The sequence below is a fragment of the Neophocaena asiaeorientalis genome, unplaced genomic scaffold, assembly GCF_003031525.2.
Source record: "Neophocaena asiaeorientalis asiaeorientalis breed wild unplaced genomic scaffold, Neophocaena_asiaeorientalis_V1.1 scaffold51, whole genome shotgun sequence".
Lineage (NCBI taxonomy): Eukaryota > Metazoa > Chordata > Mammalia > Artiodactyla > Phocoenidae > Neophocaena > Neophocaena asiaeorientalis.
The window spans coordinates 378,086-403,431 of record NW_020173335.1 but is presented as its reverse complement, the minus strand read 5'-3'; the positions used below and the strand labels follow the sequence as shown (position 1 = coordinate 403,431).

General features: G+C 46.0%; 2 protein-coding genes and 1 long non-coding RNA gene across 7 annotated transcripts in view; all 3 read left to right on the top strand.

Moving 5' to 3' along the window:
• The window catches only part of NSUN4 (NOP2/Sun RNA methyltransferase 4), a 33,874-nt gene extending 25,060 nt beyond the window's left edge, over nucleotides 1-8,814 (top strand). The window contains exons 5-6 of one of the 2 annotated variants that reach the window (XM_024746085.1): nucleotides 1,505-1,629; nucleotides 7,710-8,814. In XM_024746085.1, the coding sequence (XP_024601853.1) occupies nucleotides 1,505-1,629; nucleotides 7,710-7,986 (402 nt within the window). In that variant the 3' untranslated portion in view covers nucleotides 7,987-8,814. The remainder of the gene's footprint in view (nucleotides 1-1,504; nucleotides 1,630-7,709) is intronic. The other variant, XM_024746086.1, reaches the window with a different exon arrangement.
• Nucleotides 8,815-11,710: 2,896 nt separating this feature from the next.
• On the top strand, nucleotides 11,711-18,242 carry LOC112400430 (uncharacterized). Its single transcript, XR_003003402.1, has 3 exons — nucleotides 11,711-11,841; nucleotides 17,630-17,680; nucleotides 18,149-18,242. It is a non-coding gene; the product is annotated as an uncharacterized LOC112400430 (long non-coding RNA).
• A 951-nt stretch (nucleotides 18,243-19,193) lies between these two features.
• LOC112400427 (fatty-acid amide hydrolase 1) overlaps nucleotides 19,194-25,346 on the top strand; it is a 16,935-nt gene continuing 10,782 nt past the window's right edge. The window contains exons 1-2 of one of the 4 annotated variants that reach the window (XR_003003401.1): nucleotides 19,194-19,668; nucleotides 25,111-25,224. Coding sequence is in view for 3 of the 4 variants with exons in the window: in XM_024746156.1 (XP_024601924.1) it covers nucleotides 19,474-19,668; nucleotides 25,111-25,224 (309 nt within the window). In the remaining variant the exon portion in view is untranslated. The remainder of the gene's footprint in view (nucleotides 19,669-25,110; nucleotides 25,225-25,346) is intronic. The other 3 variants (XM_024746156.1, XM_024746157.1, XM_024746158.1) reach the window with 3 other exon arrangements.

Below are 25,346 nucleotides of genomic sequence, written 5' to 3'. Positions count from 1 at the left end.
CGGCAGGCGGACTCTCAACCACTGAGCCACCAGGGAAGCCCTTAAAAATATATTTTATGTTTAGATATTTTGTATCACAAGAGTTTCAAGATATCTAGTTTACTACGTTCCTGGAAACAGAAGGTATTAATTTCTTCTATCGTGTGGTTTCTAAACATTCCAGTGGCCCTTCTCTGAGCATTCCTATGCCCTTCTCTGAGCATTCCTATTTAGTTAATGTCTATTTTTCCTGTGGACGCTAGCCGCATCACATTTCTTGAGATACGACCTGACTAGAATGCAAGGTAGTCATTATTTCTCTTACTCTATATACACTGTATCAATTCATTCAGCCTAAGAGTACAGCAGGGTATTGAACACTGGGTCATTACTAATTTACTCGGAATTTCTGCTTGACTGAAAATTTATAGATCTCTTCCACAGATGATTTTACTTCTTCTTTTAAATAAATTTTATTTAATTTATTTTTTAGCTGCATTGGGTCTTCATTGCTGCACGCGGGCTTTCTCTAGTTGGGGCAAGCGGGGGCTACTCTTCATTGCGATGCACATGCTTCTTATTGCGGTGTCTTCTCTTGTAGAGCACGTGCTCTAGGCATGCGGGCTTCAGTAGTTGTGGCTCACAGGCTCTGGAGCGCAGGCTCAGTAGTTGTGGCGCACAGGCTTAGTTGCTCTGTGGCATGTGGGATCTTCCCAGACCAGGGCTGGAATGCATGTCCCCTGCACTGGCAGGTGGATTCTTATCTACTGCACCACTAGGGAAGTCCTGATTTTACTTTTTGAAATGTAAATACAGGACTGTTTTTTTGGGGGGATGGGTAGGTTTTTTGTTTTTTGGTCTTTAGTGCCCATCGCAGAGTAGGCTCTTAGTAAATAAATGAATAACTTTATTTATTTATTTATTTTTGGCCACATTGCGCAGCTTGTGGGATCTTTGTTCCCTGATCAGGCATTGAACCCAGGCCCTCAGCAGTGAAAGCGTGGAGTCCTAACCACTGGACCACTGAGGAATTCCTCAGTGAATGAATGACTTTCCATCTCTCACTTTAAAACTTTTCCATATTGGATATGACATTGTTTTAGCATAAGATAATTTTGAATCCTGATCCTGTTATTCAATATATTAGCTACCCTTTGGGTATTATATCATCTGTAAATTGGATGTTTTCATTCAAATAGCTAGGGACAGAGTCAAGGACAGAGCCCTGAAGCACTGAAGACTTCTTTTTAGGTTGATATCAATTACTTAATTCAGTTTTTTGTATGTTGGTTTTGGTTTTTTGCCTAGCCATGAGTATACTTAGATGTACTATTTTCCCACTGATTATTTCACAATTGTCCACCAGGTTAAAGTGAGAAGCTTTGTCAGATGCTCTGCAGTGGGGGGATGGGCTAGGGGAGCACTCTGCAGAACCCTCCAGGTTAGGGGCCTAAAACACCCCTGGCCTGAGGAAGAGGAGCCTGTAAGGAGCCCTAATACTTTACCCTTTAACACTCCTGGGCAGGTGCTGGTGGATGTGCCCTGTACAACAGACCGCCACTCCCTTCATGAGGAGGAGAACAACATCTTTCAGCGTTCAAGGAAGAAGGAGCGGCAGATGTTGCCTATGTTGCAGGTGCAGCTTCTTGCGTGAGTAATGGGTTTACAGAAACTCAGGACTTCGGGCCAGAGTGCTGTGGGGGGGGTCTGGTCACCTGGGGGGCTTGGGGGCTAGAAGCTCTTGCCAAGACCATTACCCGTAGAAGGGTCTTCTGGCTGGGAATCTGCCTGGAGGAGACAATCATCATTGGATGGTCTTTCTCTGGGACATAAAGACTCTATGTGGAGATTGCTTCAAGATGGCGTAGAAGGATGTGCGCTCACTCCCTCTTGTGAGAGCACTGGAATCACAGCTAACTGATGAACAGTCATCAACAGGAAGACACTGGAACTCAACAAAAGAGATACACCACATCCAAAGACAAAAGAGAAGCCACAATGAGATGGTAGGAGGGGCGCAATCACAATAACATCAAATTCCATAACCGTTGGGTGAGTGACTCGCAAACTGGAGTGAAGGTTCTGAGCCCTACGTCAGGCTTCCCAACCTGCGGATCTGGCAGTGGGAGGAGGAATTCCCAGAGAATCAGACTTGGAAGGCTAGTGGGATTTGATTGCAGGACTTTGACAGGACTGGGGGAAACAGACTACACTCTTGGAAGACACACACAAAGTATTGTGCGTATCAGGACCCAGGGAGAAGGAGCAGTGACCCCATAGGAGACTGAACCAGACCTACCTGCTAGTGTTGGAGGGTCTCCTGCAGAAGCGGCAGGGACAAGGACACTGGCAGCAGAGGTTCTGGGACGTACTCCTTGGCATGAGCCCTCCTGGAGCCCGCCATTAGCCCCACCAAAGAGCCTCTAGGCTCCAGTGCTGGTCACCTCAGGCCAAACAACAAACAGGGAGGGAGCTCAGCCCCACCCATCAGCAGGCAAGCCGATTAAAGTTTTACTGAGCTCTGCCCACCAGAGCAACACCCAGCTCTACCCACCACCAATCCTTCCCATCAGAAAGCTTGCACAAGCCTCTTAGATAGCCTCATCTGCCAGAGGGCAGACAGCAGAAGCAAGAACTACAGTCCTGCAGCCTGTGGAACGAAAACCACATTCACAGAAACATAGACAAAATGAAAAGGTAGAGGACTATGTACCAGATGAAGGAACAAGATAAAATCCCAGAAAAACAACTAAATGAAGTAGAGATAAACAACCTTCCAGAAAAAGAATTCAGAATAATGATAGTGAAGATAATCCAGGACCTCAGAAAAAGAATGGAGGCAAAGATTGAGAAGATGCAAGAAATGTTTAATAAAGACCTAGAAGAATTAAAGAACAAACAAACAGAGGTGAACAATACAATAACTGAAATGAAAAATACACCAGAAGAAATCAATAGCAGAATAACTGAGGCAGAAGAACAGATAAGTGATCTGGAAGACAGAATGGTGGAATTCACTACCACAGAACATGATAAAGAAAAAAGAATAGTAAGAAATGAAGACAGCCTAAGAGACCTCTGGGACAACATTAAACGCACCAACATTCGCATTATAGGGGTCCCAGAAGGAGTAGAGAGAGACAAAGGACCTGAGAAAATATTTGAAGAGATTATAGTTGAAAAATTCCCTAACATGGGAAAGGAAATAGCCACCCAAGTGCAGGTAGAGCAGAGAGTCCCAGGCAGGATAAACCCAAGGGGAAACATGCCGAGATACATAGTAATCAAATTGACAAAAATTAAAGACAAAGAAAAATTATTGAAAGCAACAAGGGAAAAATGACAAATAACATACAAGGGAACTCCCATAAGGTTAACAGCTAATTTCTAAGGAGAAACTCTACAAGCCTGAAGGGAGTGACATGATATATTTAAAGTGATGAAAGGGAAGAACCTACAACCAAGATTACTCTACCTGGCAAGGATCTCATTCAGATTTGATGGAGAAATCAAACGCTTTACAGACAAGCAAAAGCTAAGAGAATTCAGCACCACCAAACCAGCTCTACAACAAATGCTAAAGAAACTTCTCTAAGTGGGAGATACAGGAGAAGAAAAGGACCTACGAGAACAAACCCAGAATGATAAAGAAAATGGTAATAGGGACATACATATCAATAATTACCTTAAATGTGAATGGATTAAATGCTCCAACCAAAAGACACAGGCTCACTGAATGGATACAAAGACAAGACCCACATATATGCTGTCTACAAGAGACCCACTTCAGACCTAGGGACACATACAGATTGAAAGTGAGGGGATGGAAAAAGATGTTCCATGCAAATGGAAATCAAAAGAAAGCTGGAGTAGCAATACTCATATGAGATAAAATAGACTTTAAAATAAAGAATGTTATAAGATACAAGGAATGACTCTACATAATGATCAAGGGATCAATCCAAGAAGATGATATAACAATTATAAATATATATGCACCCAACCTAGGAGCACCTCAATACATAAGGCAAGCGCTAACAGCTATAAAAGATGAAATCAACAGTAACACAATAATAGTGGGGGACTTTAACACCTCACTTACACCAATGGACAGATCATCCAGACAGAAAATTAAGGAAACACAAGCTTTAAATGACACAATAGACCAGATAGATTTAATTGATATTTATAGGACACTCCATCCATAAATAGCAGATTACACTTTCTTCTCAAGTGCACACGGAACATTCTCCATGATAGATGACATCTTGGGTCACAAATCAAGCCTTGGTAAATTTAAGAAAATTGAATCAAGCATCTTTTCCAACCACAGCGCTATGAGATTAGAAATAAATTACAGGGGAAAAAAACGTAAAAAACACAAACACATGGAGGCTAAACAATATGTTACTAAATAACCAAGAGATCACTGAAGAAATCAAAGAGGAAATCAAAAAATACCTAGAGACAAATGACAATGAAAACATGACGATCCAAACCTGTGGGATGCAGGAAAAGCAGTTCTGAGAAGGAAGTTTATAGCTGCACAGTCCTACCTCAAGAAACAAGAAAAGTCTCAAATAAACAATCTAACCTTACACCTAAAGGAACTAGAGAAAGAAGAACAAACAAAACCCAAGGTTTAGCCCGTGCACCATAACTACTGAGCCTGTGCTCTAGAGCCCACGAGCCACAGCTACTGAGCCTGTGTGCCACAACTACTGAAGCCTGCGCGCCTAAAGCCTGTGCTCTCCAACAAAAGAAGCCACCATAATGAGAAGCCTGTGAACTGCAATGAAGAGTAGCCCCCACTTGCTGCAACTAGAGAAAGCCCATGTGCAGCAATGAAGACCCAATGCAGCCAAAAAAATAAATAAAATAAAATAAATTAATTAAAAAAAAACAAAAAACAGAAGTCCAGGACCAGATGGCTTCACAGGTGAATTCTATCAAACATTTAGAGAAGAGCTAACAGCTATCCTTCTCAAAGTAAGGATTCTTCAATATATGCAAATCGATCAATGTGATACACTATATTAACAAATTGAAGAAGTAAAACCATGTGATCATCTCCATAGATGCAGATAAAGCTTTTGACAAAATTCAACACCCATTTGTGATAAAAACTGTCCAGAAAGTGGGCATAGAGGGAACCTTCTTCAACATAATAAAGGCCATGTACCACAAACCCACAGCAAACATCATTCTCAATGGTGAAAAACTGAAAGCCTTTCCACTAAGATCAGGAATAAGACAAGGATGTCCACTCTCACCACTGTTATTCAACATAGTTTTGGAAGTCCTAGCCACAGCAATCAGAGAAGAAAAAGAAATAAAGGAATACAAATTGGAAAAGAAGAAGTAAAACTGTCACTGCAGATGACATGATACTTTACATAGATAATCCTAAAGATGTCACCAGAAAACTACTAGAGCTAATCAATGAATTTGGTAAAGTTGCAGGATACAAAATTCATGCACAGAAATCTCTTGCATTCCTATACACTAACAACGAAAGATCAGAAGGAGAAATTAAGGAGACAGTCCCATTCACCATTGCAACAAAAAGAATAAAATACCTAGGAATAAACCTACCTAAGGAGGTAAAAGACCTGTACTCAGAAAACTATAAGACACTGATGAAAGAAACCAAAGATGACACAGGGAGAGATACACCATGTTCTTGGATTGGAAGAGTCAATATTGTGAAAATGACTATACTACCGAAAGCAATCTACAGATTCAATGCAATCCCTATCAAATTACCAATGGCATTTTTTACAGAACTAGAACCAAAAAATCTTAAAATTTGTATGGAGACACAAAAGACCCTGAATAGCCAAAGCAATCTTTTTTCTTGAGGGAAAAAAGCGGAGCTGGAGGAACCAGACTCCCTGACTCCAGACTATATTACAAAGCTACAGTAATCAAGAGAATATGGTACTGGCATAAAAGCAGAAATATAGATCAATGGAATAGTATAGAAAGCCCAGAGATAAACCCATGCACCTGTGGTCAACTAATCTATGACAAAGGAGGCAAGGATATACAATGGAGAAAAGACAGTGTCTTCAATAAGTGGTGCTGGGAAAACTGGACAGCTACATGTAAAAGAATGAAATTAGAACACTCCCTAATACCATACACAAAAATAAACTCAAAATCAATTAAAGACTTAAGTGTAAGGCCAAACACTATAAAACTCTTAGAGGGAAACATAGGAAGAACACTCTTTGACATAAATCACAGCAAGATCTTTTTGACCCACCTCCTAGAGTAATGAAAATAAAACCAAAAATAAACAAATGGGACCTAATGAAACTTAAAAGCTTTTGCACAGCAAAGGAAACTATAAACAAAACGAAAAGACAGCCCTCAGAATGGGAGAAAATATTTGCAAATGAATCAACAGACAAAGGATTAATCTCCAAAATATATAAACAGCTCATGCAGTTCAATGTTAAAAAAACAACCTAATCAAAAAATGGACAGAAGACCTAAATAGAAATTTCTTCAAAGAAGACATACAGATGGCCAAGAGACACATGAAAAGCTGCTCCACATCACTAATTATTAGAGAAATGCAAATCAAAACTACAGTGAGGTATCACCTCACACCGGTCAGAATGGGCATTGTTAGAAAATCTACAAACAGCAAATGCTGGAGAGGATGTGGAGAAAAGGGAACCTTCTTGCACTGTTGGTGGGAATGTAAACTGATACAGCCACTATGGAGAACAGTATGGATGTTCATTAAAAAACTAAAAATAGAATTACCGTATGCCCCAGCAATCCCACTTCTGGGCATATACCCAGAGAAAACCATAATTCAAAAAGACACATGCACCCCAGTGTTCATTGCAGCACTATTTACAATAGCCAGGTCATGGAAGCAACCTAAATGCTGACAGATGAATGGATAAAGAAGATGTGATACATATATATACAATGGAGTATTAGCCATAAAAAGGATCAAAATTGGGTCATTTGTAGAGACATAGATGGACCTAGAGACTGTCATACAGAGTGAAGTAAGTCAGAAAGAGAAAAACAATATATGCGTATATTAACTCATATGTGTGGAATCTAGAAAAATGGCACAGGTGAACTGGTTTGCAAGGCAGAAATAGAGACACAGATGTAGAGAACAAACGTATGGACACCAAGTGGGGAAAGTGACGGGGAGGGTGGTGGTGGTGATGGGATGAATTGGGAGACTGGGATTGACATGTATATGCTAATATGTATAAAATAGATAACTAATAAGAACCTTCTGTATAAAAAATAAATAAACAAAATTCAAAAAGAAAAGAAAAGACTGTGTGGTAGGACATGCATAGCAGGATGGGCTGCACAGATTCACTTTTACCTCTATGCTAGTCCCCATGTCAGTGAGTAGCACAATTTTGAAAAATAATTACTGAGGTTAAGGCTCTGTAGAGCTGGGGTAGGGACTCAGTCCATGGGCAGCATCAGGGTTTGGTTTACAACCTGAGTCAAAGATCAGGGGACCATTTCAAAAGGACTTTTGGAGGAGAGCCCATGGAGTAAGGTTGGGTTGCTCTCAGCTTTGAGAACAACTTTCAGGTGGTGTCAGTGTGGAAGGCACTTCAGAGGCTAACACAGCTACCCATCCCACAATACACTCCCCTATCCTTCCAGCTTCTTCTGATGCGCTTCTACTTCTGGGAAGCTCACTAGTCACTGGTACTTTCTCTTTCTGGTTACAGGGCTGGACTCCTTGCCACCAAACCAGGAGGCCGTGTTGTCTATTCCACCTGCTCACTCTCACACTTACAGAATGAGTATGTGGTGCAAGGCACCATCGAGCTCCTGGCCAATCAGTACGACATCAAGGTTCATGTGGAAGACCTGACTCACTTCCGAAAGCTTTTCATGGACACATTTTCTTTCTTCCCATCCTGCCAAGTTGGGGAGCTGGTAATCCCAAACCTCATGGCCAATTTTGGGCCTATGTACTTTTGCAAAATGTGTAGAATGACGTAGCATCACCCTGTTCCTGAAGTCCTGTTGTAAGAAGACAAAGGGTGTACTCTTGTGGAGACCAGTGGCAGAGATGCACTCTGGCCTATCTCCATCCCATTCATGTCTTTCTGTAGACAGTTTTCAGCAATAGGAAGTAAGAGTTTTTCTGTCCTGCTGTCCAGTTGTGGAGCATCAGCACATTTCTAACTCACTTATTACACCCCACTTCCAGCTCCTACTCCCCATCTCTGAGCCTGTGCTAAAGGTTCCTGCCCCATTAGGGGCTTAGGCGGAGGAACCAGTGAGCAGGGCCACTCTTTAAGCTGTAAACTTGGGAAGAAGCATTTAGCCAATAAAATTGTTGAAGCTACATGGAGCTGGGACTGTAGTTGGGGGGCCTCATGTCAGTCCAAGTAGTGTTAGTTCCTTTTGTACCCAGGTACCCAAAGCACAGGACCTCAGCCTGGTTACAGGCCTCTGGTTACAGAGCCCGTCTCACACTTGAGGTGAGTTCTGCATGATAAGTCTTGAGCAGCCGAAGGGCTTAAACAAGCCTACCAAGTTTCTCCATATGTCCCATGATCTAATTTAAGGAACAAGTAACTAAAATGTTAAGCCAGTGCATAATAATCTGCTTACTTACTTTGAGAAAGCTCTCTTGAGCTGAATAATTCCAGCCATTCCTCCTGCTGTCAACAGCACTGCTTCCCAAATGTGGCTGGGAAGAGGTCTAGTGGCTCCAGTGGCTCCTGTGCTCTAGAGCCTGTGAGCCACGGCTACTGAGCCCACGTGCTACAACTAGTGGAGCCCACGTGCTACAACTAGTGAAGCCCACGTGCCTAGAGCCCATGCTCCGCAACAAGAGAAGCCACCGCAATGAGAAGCCCGCGCACTGCAATGAAGGGTGCTGCAACTAGAGAAAGCCCGTGTGCAGCAGCAAAGACCCAACACAGCCAAAAATAAATTAATTTTAAAAAATGAAAAAAAAAATTAAAAAAAAAAGAATGTTCATAGTAGCCCTGGTCACAAAAGCAAACCCAAATGCCCATGAGAGTGGACAAATAAAATGGAATATTCACACAATGGAATACTATACAGGTGTCAAAAAAATGAGCTACAATAACACATAACAATATGAATGATTCTTAGCAAAAATATATTAAATGAAAAGTTTAGTCCCAAAGATTAGATGTAGCATGATGTCCTTTAAAAATAAAACTTTATTCTTTTTTGTTGTTATTTACATATGATATAATTTATCATTTTAAATGTACCATTTAAATGAATTTTGATAATTCATTATAGTAGTATAGCCATCATCACCATCAAAATATAGAAAATAATTCCATCTTCTAAAAAGTTTCCTTGTGCTCCTTTGCACTTAATCCCCTTCTCCCAATCCTGGTCCCAGGTAATCACTAATCTGCTTTCTGTCACTACAGTTTTGCCTATTCTAGAATTTCACATTATGGAAGAGGGAGTTGATTTACAGCTGGCTTGCAAAGGCTGTGTCTTTATCTGGATATCTGTTTTTTCACTCTTGGCTGAGGTAAGGGCATTGGTATTTCTAATGTGCTATTTAACTCTGAAGCTCCCCTGACTCCCAAGGTCACTTTCTTTGCTGATGGTTTACAGCTGGCCTAACTAATTACATGTGTGTGGCCTGACTACATGGCCAGAGTAGCATAAAAAGATCTGAGCTCTCCCACAGCCAAGATTCTCCACACAGATCATGGAGATTCAATCTAAAGATAGAGTACTTTGCTTCACATCCTTGCTAATACTTGGTATTATAAATTTTAAACTTCACATCCTGCCCCAATGCATTATGGCTTTGCTACTTCCTTCACCAAGACACAGTGTCTCTTTCCTCACCCCTTGAATCTGGGCTGACTGTATGATTTGCTTTGACCAGTTAAATTTGGTGGAATGAATGTTGTGTAAATTCTAAGCTTAGGCCTCAAGAGGCCTTGCAGCTTTCACTCTCACCTTGGAACTTTTCTACTGCCATGTGAAGAAGCCTAGGCTAGCTGCTGGAGACATGTGATGGACACCAAGTTAAGACCTTCTAACCTCAATTAAGTGGTTAAATGACCCAAACTGCATGAGTGACTCCAGTCAAGACTAGCTTAGCTTGCTGATTCCCAGAATCATGAGTAAATAAAATGGTTGTTTTTAAAGCGCTGAGTTTTGGGGGTGGTTTGTTACACAGCAACAAATAATTGACACGTGTGGAAAACCCAAATCTGACTGTCATTTACCTGCTTACAATCCTTTGTTCTCTCTGCATTGCCTGCAGGATCAAGTCCAAACTCTGCCCTGGCCCCTGGTTGTTGATTCTATCTCTGCTATCCCCCAATGCTCCCTTCTCTCACAAGTTCTTTGTGTATCCCAAGCATAACCTGTCCCCTGGTGCCTCTGTATCATGACACATTGTTTTCTCTGTCTAAATGCCCTTTTCTCTCTGTTCGTGGTAGCCCAGATTTCCACCGCCTCCAGGAAGCTTTCTCTGATTTTCTAAAGCAGACTGCGTTGTTCCCTTTTCTGTGCTTCCCCAGCCCTCTGTATATATTATGAATATAACACTTCCCTTGTGTGCTTTCTCTCCTCACCCCATCCCCAAACTGAGAATTATTCGGGGCAGGAAGCTAGTATCTTGCATCTCTAACCCCCCAGCACCAATGTGTTTGGTACATAAAAGGCATGAGTAGAGACTTGAGTATCTCATATGTGTTAGGCCTCATCCAAGATACTAGAGAGAGGGGTGATCAGAATGGACAAGGTCTTTGTTCTCAAGGGATGTACAATCTAGTGGGCAAGAAAGATAAGAAATTACAGATGAATTACAACTAAGTTACAGGTGAGCAAAGTACTGAGAGAAGTGTACAGTGCGTATACCTGGGAGACCTAACGTAGCCTGGAGGAAGACGTGTTCAGACAGACCTGGGAATGAGGAGGCGGTAGATTAGTGAGGCAGAGGAGGAGGGTGTGTGTGTGTGAGGGCTGTCCTCCAGCAGAGGTAACAGGCTGTGTGACTGAAGCTCCTGAGGCTGGAGAGATAGACTCCGGGCCCTGAAAGAGGTCTAGTATGTTGCAGTACAGAGAGAAGGGGACGCTTGTGAAATATGAGGTCAGAGAACAGGCGGAAGTCAACTGCACCAGGGCTGGCAGGCTCTGAAGGAGTGAGTACTTGGAGTAATTGGAAGCCAGTGCAGGAGTTTTAAGCTGGAAAGTGACCTGATCAGATTTCCATGGGCCTCCCGCTGGGAGTATGGTTATCAGTAGTATTTGCTGAATGAGGAAGTTAAATAACTGATTCAACAGAAAATGCTTCTGAAGGTCAGTCCAATACTTAAGCTTCCTCAGCCCTCCCCTGTCTGAGTAAAGGGAGCTGTTGAATTCCCTGCTGTTCAGACTGAAGTTTGAGGTGACCCACTAGGAGGCACACTGGCAAAGTCAGGTGTACCTGGGAGGATGACCAGGATGGAGAGGGAACTGAAAGTTCCATCCTGGGAAGAAGAACTGGGAGCATTAAGCCAGGAGACAGCTGTTCTCTTGCTCTCTGTACATTCCCTGCTCAACCAGTGCCTGCTTCACCTGCACCCTACTCACCTGACTGACCTTCCTACATGCTTGCCCCAGGCCCCAGCTAATGATTGTTCTAACTTTAGCCACTGTGATCGCTTATCATACGGGTAGTGAGAGGTGTGCCCTTCTGCTGGTTTCCCTGGTAACCAATAAGCCAACCTAACATCAATTCCCCCTATAACTGGTAACCTACACCTACCCCTGGGAGTGAAGACTGCCACCAAGTCTGGCCCCGCCAAGTCCAACCCCGCTACAGAGGGGTTTCGCTCCAGGACCTTGCACAGACATGTAAGCTCCCTCTATCCATTAAACCGCTGATGTCTCTGTTGCTGAAAGAGAGAGAGAGAGAATGAGAGAGAGAGGAGAGAGAGAGAGAATGAGAGATGCCTGTATCTAAATAGGACTGTTCTGAGGCAGGGGGTGCAGGTGTGTTTTGAGTGTCTCCAGAGTCAGTAGAGCTGGGGTCAGTAGAAGAAAGTTGTAGTGAGCCAGATTGCAGATCAATAGAAAACCTTTAAACTAGTGCTTTCTGGACTGTGGTTCACAACCATAATTCATTCGTGGTCATGGAATCAATTTTGTGCGTATGGTAGGCATTAGGATTTTTCAGAGATAGCTAGTTAGTTACTTCTCTTCCTGAAGGAAGGTTACTCCTCTTCCTCAGAAGAGTTGCCTTCCCCACTGCCTCTGTAGTTGGGCATGGCTATGTGACTTGCTTTATGAAATATTAGTAGAAGTGGTGTCTTTCTTCCACATTTCTGGATGGAAGCGTTGAGAGTGAACATCAGGTTTGCCATGTCATTCCCACTACAGTGACGATGGAAACACATATTGAGATGGAACTTACATCAGCCTGAGTGCCCAAGTGACTTTGTTGAGCAGAACCCCCTGTGGACCTGCATTAGACATGGGGCGAGAGTGAAAAATAACTGCCATGTTCAGCCTCTGAGAGTTTGTGTTGTTACTGAAGTATAACTTGGTCTCTCTCTCTTTTCTCCTTTTTTTTTTTTTTTTGGCTGCGAGGCTTGCGGGAACTTAGTTCCCCCACCAGGGATTGAACCCGGGGCCTCAGCAGTGAAACCATGGAGTCCTAACTACTGGACCGCCAGGGAAGTCCCTACCTTGGTCTCTTTTGACCTATCCAGCGGGCATGGATCAGCTCCTTATTTTTTTTCTTATTGATTTTTTTTTAAATCAAAGTATAGTTGATTTACGATCTTGTGTTAGTTTCACGTATACAGCAAAGTGATTCAGAGATATATATATACACACATATATGTACATAATACTTTTTTTGATTATTTTTATTATAGGTTATTACAAGATATTGAATATAGTTTCCTGTACTATACAGTAAATCCTTGTTGCTTATCTATTTTATGTATATTTTTAACAAAAGAGAATAGAATAGAAAATATCAGATGCAAACCAATCTATAGTGACAGCAGATCAGTGGTTGCCTAGGGAAGGCTAGATTACACAGGACCATGAGGAAACTTTTGGGGATGATAGATGTCTTGATGGTGGTAATGATTTTACATGTATATACATGTGTAAAAAACTCATGGTACTGTATGCTTTAAATATGTGCAGTTTATTGTGTACCAGTTATATCTCAAAGCTATAAGATATATGCATAGAAAACAACACATTTTAAAAGATCATATACAAACAAAAAGATAGGCTTAAACAAATTATGAGTTGCTTATGGGTGGAGGGAGGATAAGATTGGGGAGCAAAGATAAAAAATAAACAGATAGGGCTTCCCTGGTGGTGCAGTGGTTGAGAGTCCGCCTGCCGATGCAGGGGACGCGGGTTCGTGCCCCAGTCCGGGAAGGTCCCACATGCCGCGGAGTGGCTGGGCCCGTGAGCCATGGCCGCTGAGCCTGCGCGTCCGGAGCCTGTGCTCCGCAACGGGAGAGGCCACAACAGTGAGAGGCCCGCGTACCGCAAAAAAAAAACAAAAACAAACAAACAAAACTCAGATAATATACGAGAGGGGCTTGGATGGATTAATGATGATAATGTCCTGTGAACTGAGGGGTATGATGAATTCAATCCCTCTGCACCTGATGGGATAAATGGATGAATGAACAAACTATTAGTCAAGAAAGGTGGCTGGTGGTATGTCTTCTTGAGTTGTGTTGGTCTTACCTCCCAGGAGGCTTTTCCCCTGACTCAAGCGTGTTGACTGGTCAGGAGATGGAATGTGGCCAAGAAGTGGGCAGGTAGGCTGGGACTCCTACAATGTCGCTGTCCCTTTCTCTTTTTTCCCTTCCTTGTCTGTTCTAGGGGACCAGAGTCATACAGTTCCTCTTTGTTCTGTTCCTCGCAAGCCCTGATTCCCTTAGTGGTTGCCCTTCCCAAACTGGGGCACTTCATTTAGAGAGTATTTCATCAGACTCGAACCTGGACTGTTATTTTATTTATTGAAGGCGGCAGGGAACAGCCCCAAAGTCACAGCAGTTCCAAAACAGTACTCTGTATATTCCCAAGACTGTCCTCACTGCCCATTCCTGCTTGGACCTTCCCCAGGCCTTTCTTGGGGAAGACCCTGGCTCCCTCTGGTGTCTTAGACTGCTTCTCCTTTTCCTTCAATTTGATATCACCTGCTTTCTATCTTCTAAGAATCTTACTTTTTTGGGGGTTGGTTTGTTTACCAATAATGCCTCTGTTATTCTTTTTGTTGTTGTTATTCTTTTAAAAATATGTTCTTCTGTTATTTTAATGAAGAAGGTAAATGCTTTATCTGCAAAATACATGTGCATCATCTGCCATCTGGAACCTGAGGCCTCTGAATTGGGTCTTGAAGGATCAATAGAAGTTTACCAGGCAGTGTGTGTTGCAGGGTTGGGGTGAAGATTTTGGAGGAACATCGGACATTAGAGGCCAAGGGAAGTGTGTTCAAAGGCACAGAATAATACTGGGACCTAAAGTGTTTGAGGAAGGCCGAGAAATGAGTTAGGACCTTCCTTTGTACATGTGCTCATTCTGACAGTCTGCCAGAGTCGTTAGATACTGAGTTTGAACCCTACCCGTGTGTTCACCCAACTTACAGAACCAGATGAGGGCATCCGCTAGAACTGTGGGCTCTGTCTCTCTTAGATGACCCTGTTTGTGAAGGAAGTTGTAAGCAGGTTGTCGCCAGCTTGAGCAGAAGCCAGAGAGCTTGGTAGCTGAATATCTAGACTGTCAGCATAGTGACATCAGAGTCACTGAGGACAATGGCCCCACACCTTCTGGTTTCAAAGGGATTCACCTTGGTAGAGTCAGGAATTGCAAAAATTCCAGTCCTAGAGAGCCAAGGGCAAGAGGCCTCTTTGGGATGTATCAGGATTCAGTAGCAGGCAGCCCAAGAGAGAAGGACCAGAGTCACCTGAGGGAACCTTGGGAGGGTAGATTTGTTTTAGACACGAAGAAGTTCTGTCTACCTCTAGTCAAAATTCTGAATGTCCCTCAAAGGTATACTGGTTTTACAAAAGCCATCCTCACTTTGCAGAATGGTTCCCCAGATGAGTTCTTTAAATAAGATAGATTTATGTTAAGATTTGATTTATACACAACCTACCAAGAATATACCCTCTGTGAAGTACGAGGTAAATATATAATGATTTCCTACTGATGCTTCTTGAGAAGGGGGGCATGTGATTTTCTGCATGTCTGGTTTTCAAAAACTGGTTTGCCACCCACGAGATGTTTTCTTCCTCACCGTCTTGGATACAAAGGTTATGGCATACAAGCTGACTCAATACTCATATTGATGTCACCAGAGCCAAGTGAAAAATATGTAGCTCTCAGGATCAAAATAAAAATGTTTCCCTAATAAAATTGCTATTGCTATGGCTCATTTTTAGTCACATTATTTTATTCTGTTATTTTATATAGCCCTTGCTATATGTCAGGCACTGTTCTAAATACTGTACTAAAATTAACTCATTTAATTCTCAATAACCAGTGAGGTAGTACAATACCTCCATTTAACAGATGAGGAAACTCAGGGGCAGAATGGTGAAGAAACTTACCCCACAGTTTCAAATAAAACATTTTGTGTATATCCAAAGGATGACATGGGTTAAAACAGATTGAGGAAAACAGATTAAGGGTGAGATGTGGTTGGTGTGTTTCCAGGCTAACGACTAGGAACTTTCTTTTTTTTTAATACAAGAAATTTTTTAAAATTCTTTTTTTAATTTGTTTTTAAAAATTTTTGGCTGTGTTGGGTCTTCGTTGCTGCGCCCAGGCTTTCTCTAGTTGCGGCGAGCGGGGGCTACTCTTCGTTGCGGTGTGCGGGCTTCTCATTGTCGTGGCTTCTCTTGCTGCGGAGCACAGGCTCTAGGCGCACAGGCTTCACTAGTTGTGGCACGTGGGTTCAGTAGTTGTGGCGCTCGGGCTTAGTTGCTCCACGGCATGCAGGATCTTCCCAGGCTAGGGCTCGAACCCGTGTCCCCTGCATTGGCAGGCGGATTCTTAACCACTGCGCCACTAGGGAAGCCCAGGAACTTTTAATAACAGTTCTAAAGTCTAGGTGTGTGTATCCCTGTTACAGAGGTAGCAGTGAGTCTCAAAGATCCAGGTCTGACTCACAGTGGGCCCCCACTCACTATGGAGTATTAAGCAAGTCCCTGGTTGTCTGGGGGCCTCAGTTATTCATCTGGGCCATGGGGATTGGAAGGTATGTCAATTAGCTATTGCTTTGTAATAAACCAACCCCAAAATTAGTGATTTAAACAACGATTTATTATTCTGAGTCTGTTGGTTGGCTAGGTTCACTCATGTATCTGCATTCAAGTGGCTCTGCTCATCTTGGCTGGGCTCTCACCTGTGTAAGGGCCTGAGCAGGGACAACTGGCTGAGGTTCTACTCCACATGGCCTCATCCTCAGGAAGGCTAGCTTGGACTTCTTCTCATGGCAGTGGCAGGGTTCCAGGAGAGAGAAAGAAAACAATTCTCTTGCAGCTTAGGCTCAGAACTAACACAACATCCCGTGCACTGCATTCTGATCGTTAAAGCAAGTCAAAGTTCAGCCCAGATTTACAGGGGGTGGGGAAATAGCTCCCTTCTGAAGGGAGGAGCTCTTTGCAAAGAGCGGAGACATAGAAAGCTGTGGTATTGGAATCGTTTGCCATAGGAGACAAACTCTCCCCTCCCTCTGGGGAGAGTGTAAGAGTAGGGGGCCTCTGAGGTGGTTGGGGAGCTCAGTCAGCTGAGGTCAAAGACCTGTCAGTGCTTTGAAATTATAAAATGCCCCACAGGTAGTGCTTCTGAGTGTGGTATCCTATGTCACTTGTGGAACTGTGAGTTCCTTGGAGCCAGGCTGTGCCCTGCTCCTGCCCTCCCCTTCTGTATTGAGGAAAGGCTCACAGAAGTGAAAGAAAACAAAGCAGGGCAGTTACTGAGAACAGGGGCACACTCCCTCTTCTCACCCCCAGAACAAAGACAGGGTTCAAACCCTCTGGAATCTGAGAAGCTTCCTCCCCTTCTGCAAGCTCTACCCCTCATCCCTTCTGCCCTGCCCCCACCTCCAACTGAACTTGGCAAGGTATTTACCTGTCTTCCCACTTGACAGCTGAGGATACATAAGGATGACTTGCTCAAGGTCACCAGCTAGTGGGGGAGAACCCTGATACTGCTCAGGAAACCCACCAGGGCCTGCTTGAGCGACTGGAAATACAAGTAACTCTAGTTTACACACACCACCTGAGGGCAGGCAAGTGCTGTTTTGTCTCGAGGAATGGTGTGGTGTTGAATTACAGATGCTTTTCTGGTAACACAGGTGGAGCCCTGGAAACCCCAGCCCCACTGGAACCCCACATCCGCCTGCTCTTCCATTCCACGGTCTCTGCCTCCAGCTTTCCTCTCCCCGTCCTCCTCCACATTGCCTTTCCAAAACATTTGTGTCACATCTCTGTTTAAAATAATGAGTCAATGTTTATTGAGCTCTTACAATGGACCAGGTGCTGTTCTAACCTCATTTAATTAGCTGAATTGACTCTTTTGAATTAACTTCCCTTGAATTAACTCATGTAATCTTCACAGTTCTATGAAGCAGTCACTATGATTATCTCCTATTTTGCAGATAAGGAAACTGAGGCACAAGAGGTTAAAGTGATTTACCGAAGGTTACACAGTAAGTGGCAAAGTTAGGATTTGAACTCAGGGAGTCTGGTTCCTGAGCTTGGGCTTCTCAGGTCAGAAAACCCCTCTCTGTAGGTCTCTAATAATAACAACAACAATAATATACTGACTAACATGCACGGATTGCTTTCTATAGGCTAGTCCCAGTTCTGGCTGCATTTCATGTGTTAGCTCATTCTTACAATAGTACTAGAGAATTGGCCCGGGGGTGGGGGTACTATTATCCTCATTTTACAGGTAAGGAAACTGGGGCACAGTCACACAACAAGGGTGGGTTACCAGACACTCCAGCTCCAGAGGCAAACTTTAAACCACTGTGCTATCTGGCTTTCCCAAGGGCTATTCAGCCTAAGGGCCCAGCATCCAAGGCTTTTTGGATTCATGCCACATGATCTCTGCATTTCCACCAAAGCATGTCTTTTGTTTCTTGGTCTATGCATGTTTTTTCCTTCTCAACCAGACCTTGAGCTCCATAAGGCCTGATTGAAGATCTGGTACCTCCTTCAGTTTCCCTGGCTCACAGCAAGGATCTCACAGACTCCTCCTAACAATCTTGCGAGGTAGGCATTCATCCTTTTACGGGAAAAGGCACGGGTTCAAAGAGGTAAAGACAGAACTGGATGGACAGCAGTGTTTCAGCAGACAGAGTTTTCCAGCCACAGAGCACTTTCCCACATCCCATCCCACAAAGCCTCACTTCCAGGGGCAGTAATGGTAGTACTGCTTGATGGTTAAGAGCAATGGTTTAGGATCGGACCTGAGTTTGAATCCCCACTCAGCCACCTCTGTGACCCACAGAAGTCATTTAACCCCTCTTGTCCTCAGTTACCTTATCTGTAAATGAGGATAATAAAAATGCTTTCCTCATAGGTCTGTTGGGAGGACAAATGAAATAAAGCACATAAAGTCCTGTGAGAAAGGCCTAGATGGGAGAAATATTATGTGTGTGTATATATAATCCACCCACCCCACTAATGAAGAGTGTCAGGTCCCCAGACAGAAGCAGTTCTTTCTGTTTCCTGAGTGTGAAATCCAGGAGGGCCCAGGACTGGAAATGAGTGACCCTGGGAAGGTCAGTCTGTGGGAGGTGGCTGAGCAAAAGGACAAGTGACGGGTATTCTGACCATGAAGAAGAGTCCACGGAAGGAGACACCGGGTCCCACGGTGGGGGAGGAGAGGGGGCAGCAGGTGGGCTCCCTGAGAGGAACATCCTGTGCCCATCTCTGCCTGGCACCCCAAAGCCCCACGCAGGGGAGAGGTGGGTGCCCTGTGATGCACCGCCCAACCCAAGGTTCTCCAAGGAAGATGCTGCTAAACTGTTTGCGGGGATTAAACAGGTCCGGGAGCTCAGCCTATCGCTGCTCTCCGTCCTATTACCCGCAGGGGCTCCGGCTGGACTGCATCTTCCGGGAGTTGGGGCTCTCGGGCGCGCAGGGCAGAGGTCGGGCCGGACGGGGGCGCCGAACCGCTGCTACGCTCGAGCTTCCGAGGGCGCCCAAGGGAATCGGGTGCTCCTCCCGCTCCGCCCGGCCCAGTGCGTGAGGACTTGCGGAGCAGTCCTAGCCGAGCTGCCGCGCTTGACCTTGACGGTTGCGCTTTACCGGCCTCTGGCCGGCTGCCAGACAACAGCGCCCCGCCCCGCGGGTCTGCGGCTGCGGCACCGCCCCTCCCTCCCTCCAGCGCAGGCGGGCGCTGGATCCTAGGTCCAGGCCGGGTTTTGCGGCGGAGTCCGCGCATGCTGATTCCTCTTCGGTTGCCCTCGGCAGCGGTCGGCGGCAGGAGACCATGGTGCTGGATGAACTGTGGGCCGCGCTCTCCGGCCCCTCCGGGGCTACCGTGGCTTGCTGCTTGGTGGCGGCGGCCTTGGCCCTGCGCTGGTCCAGTCACCGGACGGCGCGGGGCGCGGCGGCCCGGGCACGACAGAGGCAGCAAGCGGCCCTGGAGACCATGGACAAGGCGGCGCAGCGCTTCCGTCTCCAGGTGATGGCCGGGGTTGGAATCAGGGTCAGGGGGAGGGCCTGGGGTGGCGGCAGCACTTTTAGCCGCCCGGCCGCGCGGAGGGGCGAGCGGCGGGCAGCGGGCAGCGCAGGTTCGTAACTCCCCGAAACTCCTCTCGCCGTAATGCATTGCGTACTCTTTCTGAGCCAGATGGGGCCTAGGGGAGGAAGGGAAACGAAAGGAACTGGGCAGGCTGTCGCGCACTGGGTCAAAGAGGAGCTTTGCTCTGGTGCCAAAGAATCTCAAGATCACTATTAGGACTCTAAAACGCAAGTGTGAGAACCAATAGGATGCTCGGGTTGAGGACTTTGGAATAATAAAGTGATGGCCAAGGGCATCTGGAGAGCTTACAGTTCAAACTCATTGATATGTGCTTGAGGATGCTAAGAGGGAGCTGGGGAGGGACTTGCCCAAGTCCACAGGGAGTTACTGGCGGAGCTGGACCCCTGCCACCTAGGCTGTCGAGTCTGATGGGTTATAAGCCCTTTGCATGAATAGGTTTAGGTGGGTGATCTGTCAACAAGATTTTCTCCTCTGGATCAGCTCAGTGTGTGTATGGGGGCGAGGGAGAGGCCTAGAAGGGGAGGCTTTCTTTCCCTCCAGATGTGTGACACACTGGACCCAGCTCCAAGTCAAAATGCTGAACTCAGGTCTTATGTGCTGAGGGAGGGAAGACTTGCCCCTAGTGTTTGATAGGATTTGGATCTGACAGGTGGGAAGGCATTCCGGATAATGGGACAGCACGAGGCAGGAGCTGGAACTAAAACCCAGATGCCTGGTGGGACCATCCAGCCTCATTCCGCTGGAGAGGAGCAGGGGAGAAAGATTAGGAAGAGAGACCCTGGCCTTGAATGCCAGGCCCTGGGTATGGCCTTGATGGCCGTGAGGTTTTAGCTGGATGTAATGGTATGGATTCACTCCACACCATTCCTGGACCAGGAAATGTCATATTTGTTTATTTATTGAAATAAAAATGTATCTGGTTCCAGCCTTCACTCATCAAGCTGGCTGAAAAGTACACAATCAGTCAGTTTTTAGGTATTCCATCCAAACTGGTCACTTTCCCTACTTGGGCACAGGTTTATCACTGTCTGATCCTCCTTCTCTGGCTGACCTCCTTGGTGCCCCGCTCACGGATCCTTGCAGTGATGCCAGGCTCAGCCTGGAGACCCTCGGCTGCTCCCGAGGCTCCAGGTCCTGTGCAGCTGGCTAGCTGAGTTCTGCCAGCACTGGGGGCTGTGTGGAGGCAGCTGTAAGAATCTGTCCACAGTTTGTGCCTACAGGACTCCCGTCCTGGTTGCAAGGAACCCACCAGCTGGTAGGGGTGTGGGGTGGTAGAAGGGTGGGTCTTCCCTCGCTTCAACTCCAAGCATCAGCATCTACACAGTTTCCTTCTGGAGCACAGCCTTTCATTATTTTTAAGAACTGACTCTTCAAGGGTAGAAACTTTGGCCCTGAAATACCAAAAGCTGTTGAAACAGCCTCCACGGGGCAGAGCCTGGCCTCGGAACACCAAAACTTGGCTCTTGCAGATGGGAAAGCAGGGAAATCACCTTTTGGTTTTCCAGTGACTGGGAGAAGAGAGGGAGAACTATCTTAGGAGCCTCAATGTGTTGAGCAATCAGCAAAGAAGACAAAGATGTTGTCTTCATGACAATAGCTTTGGGAAGGGGTAGGAGGTGGGCAGTTTAGCTGAGCTCATCCAGGGCCTTGGGAAGGGGCCCAGGGTTAGTAGGGCCCTGGAAGAATACAGCAGCTTATAGTGCAGCTCCTGCCTGATAGACAGCAGGAAAGCTAGTTGGGACCCAGATACTTCCTGTGTCCCGAGGCGTTGCTGGAGGAGGAGGAGTACTAACCCCCTCCTGAACATTGCAAGATGGTTCATCTTTCTCTGGACTCTAGAGCAACTTTAGAGTGAGGCGTATTTCTTGTATTTTCTGTTGACCGCATGAAGCTTAACCTTTGTAACATGCCCATTTGTTGCATTTGTTTCCACCTTGCCCCCTGAATGAGTTTCAATATCCTTTCTGGACTGAAGAGAGAGACCACCATTGACAGAATATTATGGCTGGGAGAGCCATCCCAGAACACCTGCTTATCCCTCTGTGCCTCCGCACCTGTAGTTTTATCCTGAATGCCCTTCCCACACATCCCTTACAAGCCCTTTTGTCAAAATTCCACTGGATTACAAATGCCACTTCCTTCAACTGGATCTGACCTGTAGTTCCATCTCCTGGCGTCTCCAAGACCAACCTGAAGCTGATTTTAAAACAAAACAATTCAATGAATAACGCGAAGAACAGTATGGTTTTTGTTTCGATCAGTATCAGTAGCCTACATGATCAAATGGAAGAGATATCTTGAAATAGGACAAAAGCGATAAAAAAAAAAAACCCCATGAGTGAAAATAAAAAAGACTTGGAGGACAATCGAGGATACCTGAAATTAGGACAGTAGGTGGTTCAGAAGGAGAAAAACAGATGGAGGAGGGGCAGTGATTCAATGATAGCTATAGTATCTTTTGCTTGAAAAAGTAGGCATACAGATGGCCACATGCTTGGTGAGACGTTATTTGTACACTTCCCTGCATTCTCCATACTAATTTTTTTTTAATTAATTATTTTTGGCTGCGTTGGGTCTTCCTTGCTGCGCGCGGGCTTTCTCTAGTTGCGGCGAGCGGGGCCTACTCTTTGTTGCGGTAGGCCGGGCTTCTCACTGCGGTGGCTTCTCTTGCTGTGGAGCACAGGCTCTAGGTGCACGGGCTTCAGTAGTTGCGGCATGTGGGCTCAGTAGGTATGGCGCACGGGCTTCGCTGCTCTGTGGCATGTGGGATCTTCCCAGACCAGGGCTCAAACCCGTGTCCCCTGCATTGGCAGGCGGATTCTCAACCACTGCGCCACCAGGGAAGCCCCACATTGTGGGTTTTTCACAGACATTTTTTTTTTTTTCCTGTGAGGTTTCAGCAGAAACTGTTAACTATGGTTTCCTTTTCAGAAGAGGGACTGGGCAGGGTGGCCCTAGAGGTGGGGGGAAATGTTCACTTTTCATTCTGTATACCTTTAAAAAAGTACGTCACTAGGGGTTGTCTCGTGTGTTGGTGGGGAGATCATGGATCCATTTTTCTTTTTTTCCTTCCCTGTAGCTGCCTGTATTATTTAAAAAAAAAAAAATCCCAAGTGAGTGTTGAATCCATTTAACAAATTCAGGGAAGAGGTGGAGTGTTCCTGATATTGAGGCCAGGCTTCAAAGGCTGTGTGGTGGGTGGGTGTGGTGGGCGTTCAGCTCTGGGCGTGTGGTGGGTGTGAGGGGGCCATGTTGCACTGAGGGGGTTCAGGGGAGTCTGACAGGACCACGGCCTGGAAGCATCTCCTGGAGCTTGTGGTGTGAAGGGGACTTTAAGGGGAGAGGCAAGGTGGGCTTGGACATTGCACTGTCTGGCCTGGCCACAAAGCTTGGGCGGGGCAGCCGGTTGGGTGGCCCCTGTCTGACCCAGGAGAGAAAGGATGTGCACCGGCAAGGGTCTTGGTAGAGGGGACAGAGAGGTGGCCATTTGCCAGAGCTACTTAGGGGGCTTGGTGATTGGATGTGGGTGGGAGGGAGGGCGGGGAGTGGAAGACGGAGGGCAGCGTCCTTCCCTGAGGGAAGAGGAGCCAGTGGAGAGGGGTGGGGAGGCACAGAGCTCAGGGGAATGACACAGGGACAGAGGGAGAAAAGGGAGTAGCCCAGCGAGTAGGTCTGAGCTCAGTTGGGTCAGTCGAAGGACGATGATCTGGAGGCTGTGAGATAGGCAGAGGGCCTGGAGTGGAAGCCATGAGGAGTGACTTCTCCCAGCATCAGAGAGGGAAGAAGAGGTGCCAGAGGAACCTCCAGGAGCCTCTGTCTCTCCCCGCGTCTGGCTCCTTCTCATGCTTCAGATCACATCTGAAATGTCACCACCACCTACCCAGCCCATCTGAGTCATTCCTCTGTTCTTTCTGTCACAGGCTCCGTTTATCCTTTCTCACACTTGCCATGATCTGTCCATTCTTTGTTAACTTATTTTCTTTCTTTAAAAAATATTTTTTTCTTTTATTCTTTTTCAAATTATTTTCCCAATTAACTTGTTTGTTTTCTTGAAGGTAAGCTCTGACAGCAGAGACTTGTCTGTCTTGGTTATCTCTAAATTCACAGCCCTAGCTAGTCCTCAGCACATAGTAGATGCTCAGAACCTGTGTGTTGACTGAATGAGCGGATGACAGAAGGAGCGGAGAGGTGGGAGGGAGCCCCGGGGAGCGGGGTATGTCTGTGCCCAGAGGAAACTGAAGCGAGCCCTCTGAATGCCTCCATGAGACTTGGAGCAGAATGAACAGAGTCAGGTGTTTGTTGTATTCGGCAACAAGGAAGTCCCTGGTGACTTTGGCAGGAGCAGAGGAGGGTAGAGATGAGATGTGGTGCCTGCAACTCAGATGTCCTCCTAGCCCTATTCACTAATTAGCCCAATACCCTCGCGGGGGAAGCCAGCGGATGTTTGCAGGCAGGGGCTGACTCCAGAGACTCTGGGGGCCTTCGAGGCCTGGCAGTAGGTGTCTGATCAAACATCCCTTCTCCTTCAGAGAGCTCTTCCCTGACCACCCTCTACCTGTGTGCCGCCCACTCACTGCATCCATTTTATTTTCTTTATTTCTTGCTATCTAAAATTCTTATTTACTTATGAATTATCTGCTCATCCCCAACTCTGCACCTTGTGTAAGCTCCCCCAAAGCCTGGATGTGACTTTTTTGTTCACTGCTGTATCCCCTTGCCTAGCATGGTGGCTGCTACGGAATAGGTGCCTAATGAATATCTATGGACTGAACAAAAAAACCCTCTCATTTGGATGTGGCTCCAGCTCCAACCCTAACCACCCAGGACAGGGTTTTCTTATTTCTGCCCTCCCCTGACAAGGTGTTGAGTAGTTAGGTGCAGGTGGACAGCCAGTGGTCAGCCCATGCTGAATGGGCAGAGAACTATAGTTTATCTGTAAGTCCTAGGCAAGGCACTTCCCCTTGCTGAGCCTCAGTTTCTTTAGCTGTGCAATGGGAATGGTAGTAAGATTTCATCCAAACATGGAGCACATTGGCATGGTGCCTGGCACACAGTAGGTAGTCATTGGTGGTCCCTGTTAGTAATGGTCTAATGATCAGCCTGGGCATGACCTCTCCCTGGACCCCTCTCAGGTAAGCTTCTTGAAGAGATAGATCTGTATTTTCTACAGGTGGCAAGGGCCTGCCCAGGCTGGACCACATTTGTGGTGTCAGAGCTGTGGGTGGGCACATCTGTCACGGGTTGGCAGGTGACAGCACGTGCTTGGTAGGTGTGGGGATTTGGGGGCATGGGCCACTGGTGTCTGCTGCAGGCACATGGAGCCTGCGGGGAGTAGGGGACTGATCCGAGGTGTCTCCCCAGAACCCTGACCTGGACTCAGAGGCACTGCTGGCCCTGCCTCTGCCTCAACTGGTACAGAAGCTACACAGTGGGGAGCTGTCTCCGGAGGCTGTGCTCTTCACCTACTTGGGAAAGGTAAAGCCTGGGAGTGACCCTGCTCCTTCCTCCACTTTCTCTGCAAGGCTGGGGGGAAAACCTGGCCTGGACTTTGTCCCACTGAGGACCCTGGTGGGATCACAGTGCCAGGGAGGTGCTGG